The sequence below is a fragment of the Artemia franciscana genome, unplaced genomic scaffold, assembly GCF_032884065.1.
Source record: "Artemia franciscana unplaced genomic scaffold, ASM3288406v1 Scaffold_7601, whole genome shotgun sequence".
Classification (NCBI taxonomy): domain Eukaryota; kingdom Metazoa; phylum Arthropoda; class Branchiopoda; order Anostraca; family Artemiidae; genus Artemia; species Artemia franciscana.
Window position 1 is genome coordinate 1 of NW_027067671.1, and position 9,610 is coordinate 9,610.

At 34.0% G+C, this 9,610-nt stretch overlaps 1 protein-coding gene across 1 annotated transcript; it reads left to right on the plus strand.

Moving 5' to 3' along the window:
* Positions 1–2,238: 2,238 nt before the first annotated feature.
* On the plus strand, positions 2,239–8,364 carry LOC136043613 (bestrophin-1-like; the record flags this gene model as incomplete). The annotated part of the gene is made up of 3 exons (XM_065728520.1): positions 2,239–2,390; positions 3,854–3,963; positions 5,486–8,364. Coding segments are annotated over 3 exons (330 nt in total), but the record flags the coding sequence as incomplete, so codon positions are not given.
* Positions 8,365–9,610: the final 1,246 nt, after the last annotated feature.

Here is a 9,610-nt window from a genome sequence, read left to right on the forward strand (position 1 = left end):
CGCTCTTCAAGTATTTCCAACTTATAAACAGTGTTTTAATTCCTGGGGTTATGTTTATCTTAGGATCCTCATTGCTAGGTCACAAGCAAACAAAGGCATGACTTGGGCTAATAGTTACTGGAGCTCTGAGAAAATTGTTTATGTAGCAGTATCCGTATCAAAAGAATAAACGTTTTATGGTGATTCCGTGTATATAAAATTCATCAAGTTTGAAGTTATCCGTCAAAAGCTAAGACCCTAAAAAACCTTTGGGATTTTAGACAAACGAAAAAACTGACCCAAGAGGGCAAGTAATCTTTATGAAAATTATACTATCCAGTTCAGCCGTTCAGATAACACGGTCGTTGAGGTCTGAAGCTCCTAACTATAAAATATAGAAATTTAGCTGTTTTTTACGAGAAGGAAGATCACGGATGCTTGCTTATTTTTTGTATGTTTGTTTGTTGTTTTTACCCCAGGGTTTATCGTCTCGAAACAATATTCCCAGAAAATCGAGAAGCTCATTAAAACAAAATTCAAATTTTTAGTGAACTTTTTAAACAATCAAACAGATTGTGGATCAGCAAGTGGCGTTTTCTATCATTTTGTTACACCGAAGTGCAATTTTAACCCAAAGAGAACAAGGCTGCTATTGATTAAAAATCCTGATATTATTGATATTAAAACTTAAAACAAACAGAAATTATTCCGTATATAAAATGGTTTGTCCCCTCCGCAATGCCTCGCTCTTTACGCTAAAGCTTTTAATTGTTTTAAAAAGCAGAATTGTGGCAAAGAGTCAAGTTTTTAATTGTTTTAAAAAGTAGAATTGTGACAAAGAATCAAACTTTAGCGTAAAGAGCGAGGGATTGCGGAGGGGACAAACCATTTTATATACGGAGTAATTTCTGTTCGTTTTAAGTTTTAATGTCGCTCCTTACTTTCAGCTAAAAAAATTAGTTTTTTTTATTTAATTTCTGAACGTTTTTGAATTAATGCATGTTTGGTTTTGGCTCTCCGCAAATAAATTATTAAAATGAAATTTGTATATTAATTCTTTTTTTGGCTAAATGGCTTTCTCTTAGCTTTGATCAGATGATTTTGAGAAATAAGGGGTGGAGAAGGAGGCCTAGTTGCCCTCCAATTTTTCGGTTGCTTAAAAAGGCAACTAGAACTTTTAATTTTTAACGAACGTTTTTGTTAGTAAAAATTATACGTAACTTATAAATTAGCAACTTACGTAACAAACTTTCATAATCTTATATTTTTATTATGTATACAAGGGGGTTTGTATCCTCGTTAATACCTCGCTCTTTACACTAAATCTTAAGTTTTGTCCCAATTCTTTAAGAATGACCCCTGAATCAGAAAGGCCGTAGAATAAATAGTTGAAATTACTAAAAATACTTTAGCATAAAGAGCGAGGTATTTATCTCCTCCTAAATACCTCGCTCTTTATGCTAAAGTATTTTTAGCACCCCTCATATGCGTTATAATCTCTGTTCATTTTAAGTTTCAATGCTACTCCTTCCTTTCATTTGAAAAAACGTTTTCATGTTTATTTTTCATTGTTTTCTTATAGTAATGCTAGAAAATCATGCGCCCTTTTCCTTGAATTTTTCTTCCCCCATGACAGATTCCCCCATGATATATATATATATATATATAATATATATATATATATATATATATATATATATATATATATATATATATATATATATACATATATATATATATATATATATATATATATATATATATATATATATATATATATATATATATATATATATATATATATATATATATATATATATATATATATACATATATATATATATATATATATATATATATATATATATATATATATATATATATATATATATATATATATATATATATATATATATATACATTCACAGGTGGGACACAGGGACACAAAAACAATGGCTCGTAACTAATATGGCACGTAACGACTTACGCGCGCGGGGGGGGCTTGGGGGGGCCCGAAGCACCCCCACCAACTAGGTGTTGGAGTGGCGCGAAGCGCCCCCCAACAGCTAGTAAATATATATATATATATATATATATATATATATATATATATATATATATATATATATATATATATATATATATATATATATATATATATATATATATATATATATATATATATATATATATATATATCACTTCAATGAATTTATTTCTTAGCAATTATCATGTTTAATCTATTAAAACACATTTCAGGTATCATACCTTGTAGTGGACCAAATTCATCAGAATAGTCCGCTTATAGAGAAAGATATACATTTTGACGAGATTGACCCAACACTTCCATACACTGAGGCATCTGTTCATCATAAAAAGGATACTTACAAAGGCTCCGCAGCAGATATTATGTAAGTAATACTTCTATATAAAGAGGATTGGTAGCCTATAAGAGAAGCCGGTGGTAGTTTTACCAAAAAAATCGCCAATACCATCCTGCGTTTGAGATTCATGTAAATTTTAATGGAGCTTTAAAGAAAGAAAGAAATAAGGCTTTCGGCTACTTCACGTAAAAGATATTAATTGCCAGAGAAATTGTGTTAATTATCTGGCAAATTTGAAACTGAAAGTTTAATTGCCCAGAATATCAAACAGTTCGCGGTAACGAACTGTAAGAAAGAAGCTACACGGCTCAATAGTAACCAAAAAAAAATTGATGCCAAAAGAAATATCAAAAGAATAAACCTATTATGCTAATTCAAAATATGTAAGGTTCATTAAGTCTAGTGTTACCGATCAAAGGCTAAAAACCTGAGAAAATAAGCCAGATTTTTGCAAAAGGAGGGAAAACCCCTTAAAAGGTCGACGATTCTTAATGAAAATCAAACTTTCGATTCAGTGTATTAAAAAAAAACCCTACTGTAAAGGCTTCAAGCTCCCATCTACAAAAATGTGGAATTTTGAATTTTTGCCAGAAGAAACATCACGAATGTCTGTTTATTCATTCATTTGTTTTTCCTGGTTGAACCAGTGGTCCTTAAATATTAGGAGAAGGATCGTTCGACTAAAAATTGAAAAGTCCTAATGTTCTTTTTAAGTTACCAAACTGGGTAACTTACAACAACTTGGGCCTCTTCCACTCCCCCTTTTTCTAAAATCGTTCGATCTGAAATTAGAGATAGCCATTTTGTTCAATATAGTTTAAAGGCATATGTATACTATTTGTATTTGTATAATATGCATACATTTTTCAGGAGGCGGTGACGAACTTTCTGCGGGAGGGATGTTCCGTGGGATGAATTTTCCAAGGGGAGGAATGTTTCCCTGGGGTGAACTTTTCAGGGGAAATTTTACACTGGGGGAATTTGCCGGAATTCCTATACAATTTTTTTATATGCCTTGCTTTCTCTTTACCGACTCAATCTTACCCACGGAAAGGTTAAGGGTTATTGTCCTGGATAAGTTTACACAAGGATTGAATTTTATAAAAGATATATTAGTGGGCAGTCGGGATTTTTTCATGAAGGTGGAGCCAGATTTCCTGGCATTATTTAAAAAAAACGATCTTTAATTAAATAAAAAATATGTCTTTTCGTATGAAAGTAAGGAGCAATGTTAAAACTTGAAACGAACAGTAATTATTACGTATATGAGGCAGGTTACCCTCTCCCTAACACCTCGCTCTTTAAGATAAAGTTGAATTTTGTTCATTTTTTTTAAGAAAAGCTCCTGAAACAAAAGGGTTGTTTAATTAGAACAATAAGAAGCTTTTGAAGTACTAAACAACTTTATCATGAAGGGCGAGGTATCGAGGAGGTAATTCGCAGTCTTTATCGAAAATTTTTCGCAAAATTTATAATCCCAAATTTTTCAGCGTTCCTCAAAAGAAGCAAACATTGAGCATTCCCGTATCTCTTGATGAGGGTGTTGACGAAGAATCATCGATGAGAAGTTTTCGCTTGCAATCCAGAGATGATCGCCCAGGTATGTTACCATGATTAGGATATTGTTAGTACCTAGGCTGAACCGATTTCTATGATTGTTGTAGCTGCGACTGAAATCTACAAAATAACGAATCAGGAGCAATAGCTACCCGAAATTTAAAAAGACATTTTGAAAAAACTGTCAAGTAGGGAAGAATTGCCATTTGACATGGCTGGGATCACCAAGGCGTAAAACCTCACATAGGAAAATTACAGTTCACGGTCTTAAGATAGGGGTTAGCTGCTTAAAGCTATTCGTGAAACAGGAGGAAACGCCTTCATGTCTTTGAAAATAACTGTTTTCGTCGGATCCTAAGGATTAGTTAGAGAGACAATATTAGCATTGCCGAGATCTGTACTTGCACATTATAACCAGACGTTGGCTCTGCTATGAGGAAACAAAGATGACAATACCTTGGGCATATCCTCCGTATACCAGATCATAAGAATCCTTAAATGCTCTTCCACCGGCAACTGGAAAGCTCCTGTCACCGAGGAAGACAAAAAGAAACGCTCCGTAGGATGTTTGAACGTGACAAAAGAGGCTTCTATGCGAGTCTCATACCAGAGTGGAAGGACAATTACGCGGTGGCTCACTTGAGGGAAAATTGGAGGTTGTTTACTGACGCCTTGTATGCCTCTGGAGGAACTAAGGTCTAAGGTACGGTCATCTTAAAACACAAGAAAAATAATTTTTACATGGACGACCTTCTAGTAGGGGTCATAGCGGTGTATTTTGCTGCTCGGTGTGTCATCGAGCGCCTGAAAATAGGTGCTTGATAAGTGCCTATTTTTATTGTTTTTTTTTAGCGACTTAGTGTTAAGACAAACTAATACAAGCGATTAGAACTCGAAATGCTTAATAATAAATACTAGAAATAAAAATAACCACAAATGTTAATGCTGCTAGAAAAATTTTGAAGTAGCTGTAAAATGTGTGACTCTTATTTTGGCGCAATGATGCCCAATGTGCTGCTTTTTGCGCTGATAAGTTGCTCCTAGATTAAATTGTTAATAACACAGTTTAAATACAAATAGTTACAATAAAATAATAACTGATGATAATGGAGAGAAGAGCTTGACGTGTGAAAGCTCGATCGAAACACTTATACAGCAATCGAAACAATTTTACAGTTTAATCTCGATATCGAGTTGAATCTCAATCTAAACAATACTGCAGAATTTATATAGATACACATTTAGTACGTAAAATGTTAAAGCTAAAACATCTTCCCATACACCTTATTATTACTATAGATCTCACCATTTTCTGCAAACCTTACAAATTTAGGTTACAGTAAATTATGACCCTCCCCCCTAAATAAAGTCTTACATTCATACCTGATCGGTTGGGTTAGCCTCTTTCTGAATAACAGACGTAATTTATTTTAGGTCACACAATAGGATCTATCGTTGAACGTTTGAGCAATGGAAAGAATTCACTTCCCTTAAATAAAGTCTTATATTCATGCCTGATCGGTTGGGTTAGCCTCTTTCTGAATAACAGACGTAATCTATTTTAGGTCACACAATGGGATCTATCGCTGAGCGTTTGGGCAATGGAAAGAATTCATCAAGCAGACAGCAGTGAGTATTAAATACACTTTATAATTCAGTTGAATCTTAGTATGATCAACAATTCTTAAAAAAGCTTGCTCAAAAATTTCCAATTGGAATGACTAAAGGTGTTTGTTTTTACTTAATAACGGGATTTATTTTGTAATTCAATTCTATTCCGTAAATAATCCTTGAATGAGCATGAGTAAAAATTGGCTCAAATGTTCTATATACACAAAGCTGGAGGGAAAGACGCCTCGGCTCTAGAGCCCCAAGTCAGTCCTTCCAACCCTACAGGTTGCAAATCCCTGATAACTGTAAAAACACTGTCAAGTGGGGAAGAATTGCTGTTAAACATGACTGGGATCACCAAAGCCAAAAACCCCACATAGGCAAATTACAGTCCCTTATCTTGAGATAGGGGTTATCAGCTTGAAGCTAACAGTGCGACAGGAGAAACGTTTTGATCTTTGAATGATCTTGAGTAAAAATAGGTTCAAGAGGTCTTGTCGATGGTCAAATCGGTGATTAACTATTTGTAACGAGGGTGTGTGGAGCGTATTTTATCTCCGAAAGGGTGAATACTTGTGTTTATGGAAGCGAAAATGGAGTGAAAACCATTGAAAATAATAACTTATTTTCAAGATGTTCAGTAACTCCTAAAGCATCCAAAAAATTTGTATTTTCTATTTGCTGATTGTTATAATCAAAGTAAAATATGTCACTAAAATGTACTATGGGTCCAAATTAGATTCAGCGAAGGACACATTACATTTTTGATTTGCAAAGAAATTGATAAACCTTAGAAACTTTTGTCTGAAAAGGCAACTGGGATTTTCTAAGCTTTAGTATTTTATTAGTAGCATCAAAGGGAGAAATTAGGGGGAAGGAGGTTTGGCAGGAATAGTTGGACATGAGCCAGTGAAAGGGGACAGACTTTGAACGATGGAGGCAAATTAGAAGTTCAAATCGTTGGCAATATTATCAGGGGGTCCAGTGACATGAAATTAATTTCAGAGGGATGTTTTCAACATATCGGAAGCTACTTATCTCAATGTTTTTCTTAAGATCTTCCTTAGACTATTAACCTCAGTAATACGACCTTGATGTAAATTTTTTTTCTTATAAGTTTTTTAAAAGTCTCAGCAACAGAAGGCTTGTCAGTAAAACACGTTTTAATTTTGCCTTCTCAGGGAAATGGGGTTCATAATTATTCCTCAGTAAATTTTGGAAGGACAAAACGTCGCAGTCAACGTTATTTATTTGATACACAGTGAACCAATTTTCAGTAATAATCCAAGAGCCAAAGTTGTAGCGGACTGAGTTAATAAGAGGTCCATATACAGTTTTAGCAATAGATTAAATAAAAAATAAGTTTTTTTTCAACTGAAGGTGATGAATAACATTACAACTTAAAACGGACGAAATATATTGCGCATATGAAGGGGTTCTGCCCTCGTCAATACCTCACTCTTTACTTGAAAGTTTGAATTTGTCCCAATTCTTTAAGAATGACTCCTAGATCACAAAGACCGTTTAATTAAAATAAAAAGCTCTTTTAAAAGTACTAAAAAACTTCAGAGTAAAGAGCAAGGTATTGATGAGGGGGCAACCCCCTCAAATACATAATGATTTGTGTTCGTTTTAAGTTTTAACGTTGCTCCTTACTTTCAGTTGAAAAAAGTTGTTTTTTTTTTTAATTTAATTTCTGATCGTATTTTAAATGACGCCGATAAATCCCCCCCCCTCTACTGAAAATTCCCTTCCTCCGTGAAAAATTTCTCCATGGATAATTCTCCCACGTACCCCCTCCCATCGGAAAAATTTCTCCTGGAAACGTCTGTATACTTCCCAATAACCAATACTATATGTAAACAATGGGCCAAGTTCATAGCTTGTAGCCCTTTCCCTCAAAACCGTGGGGGGTTAATTTATCCTCAAAGACATTGTTATTAGATTTTTCGACTATGCTGAACAAAATGGCTATCTCAAACTTTTTAGGGTCACTTTGGAGAAAAAGAGTGTGGGAGAGGGCTAGCTACCCTCCAATATTTTTGTTCACTTAAAAAAGACACTAGAACTTTTTATTTCAAATCAAATGAACCTCTTCCGATCTTCTGCAATCACTGGTTTGATATGATCACCCCTAAAAAAAAAAAAAAAAAAAAAAAAAAAAAAAAAAAAAAAAAAAAAAAAAAAAAAAAAAAAAAAAAAAAAAAAAAAAAAAAAAAAACAGGCATCCGTGATACTTCTTCTGGCAAAAAATGCAAAGTTCCACATTTTTGTACATAGGAACTTCAAACTTCTACAGTAAGGTTATCTGGTGATGAATCCGATAGAGCGAATATCATTACGATCACTTGATGTTTTGGTAGTATTTCCCTCCATTTTCAAAAATTGGTCCAGCTTAGATAGCAAAAGGCAATAGTGGTAACTACCCTTAGAAGGAGAAGAGTATAGATGGCCTTGTTAATGTTTGATAGATTGGTGTATCGCCTTTGGTAGTTGAGACCTTACATTCTCTTTTGAATTAAAAGCATTATAGGTAGATTCAAGTTTTGAATCATTTGCGTCACCAATTACAATTGCATGTATTTATTGTTTCAGCGGATCTCTGATTAGGAGAGTAATAAGATCAACACAGGACAATTAAATTGAAAGGACGCAACAAGACTTCAGGTCGAATATACACCCGCATAATCAAACAGTTCGTGGTAACGAACTGTAGTAAGGAGCGATCCGGCTCAATAGTAACCAAAACTCTAAAAAATTGAATTTTGATATCAATAGCTACATCAAAAGAATCGCATTTTAATGCTGATTTTAAATATATAAGTTTCATCAAGTTTAGTCTTACCCATCAAAAGTTACGAGCCTGAGAATATTTGCCTTATTTAGGAAAATAGGGGGAAACACCCCCTAAAAGTCGTAGGATCTTAACGAAAATGACACCATCAGATTCAGCGTATCAGAAAACCCTACTGTAGAAGTTTCAAGCTACTATCTACAAAAATGTGGAATTTTGTATTTTTTGCCAGAAGAAAAATCACGGGTGCGTGTTTATTTGTTTGTTTTTTTTTTTGTTTTTTTTTTTTTCTTTTCCCCAGGGGTCATCGTATCGACCAAGTGGTCCTAGAATGTCGCAAGAGGGCTCATTCTAACGGAAATGAAAAGTTCTAGTGCCCTTTTTAAGTGACCAAAAAAATTGGAGGGCACCTAGGCCCCCTCCCACGCTCATTTTTTCTCCAAAGTCAACAGATCAAAATTTTGAGATAGCCATTTTGTTCCGCATAGTCAAAAACCATAATAACTATGTCTTTGGGAATGACTTACTCCCCCAAAGTCCCTGGGGGTGGGGCTGCAACTTACAAACTTCGACCAGTGTTTACATATAATAATGGTTATTGGGAAGTGTACAGTCGGTTTCAGGGGATTTTTTTTGGTTTTGGGGGTGGGGTTGAGGGGAGGGGGCTATGTGGGAGGATCTTTCCATGGAGAAATGTGTCATGGGGGAACAGAAATTCAATGAAAAGGGCGCAGGATTTTCTAAAATTACTATAAAAAACAATGAAAAAATAAACATGGAAAATTTTTTTTCAATTGAAAGTAAAGAGTAGCATTGAAACTTAAAACGAACAGAGATTATTACGCATGTGAGGGGTTCTAAAAATACTTTAGCATAAAGAGCGAGGTATTTAGGAGGAGATAAATACCTCGCTCTTTATGCTATAGTATTTTTAGTAATTTCAACTATTCATTCTACGGCCTTTCTGATTCAGGGGTCATTCTTAAAGAATTGGGACAAAACTTGCGATTTAGTGTAAAGAACGAGGTATTAACGAGGGTACAAACCCTCTCATATACATAATAAAAATTAAAGAATATAAAAGTTTGTTACGTAAGATAATTCTTAAGTTACGTATATTTTTTACTAATAGAAAAATTCGTGAAAAGTAAAAATTTATAGTTGCCTTTTTATGTAACCGAAAAATTGCATGGCAACTAGGCCTCCTTTCCCATCCCTTATTTCTCAAAATCGTCTGATCAAAACTAAGAGAAAGCCATTTAGCCAAAAAAGGAATTAATATGCA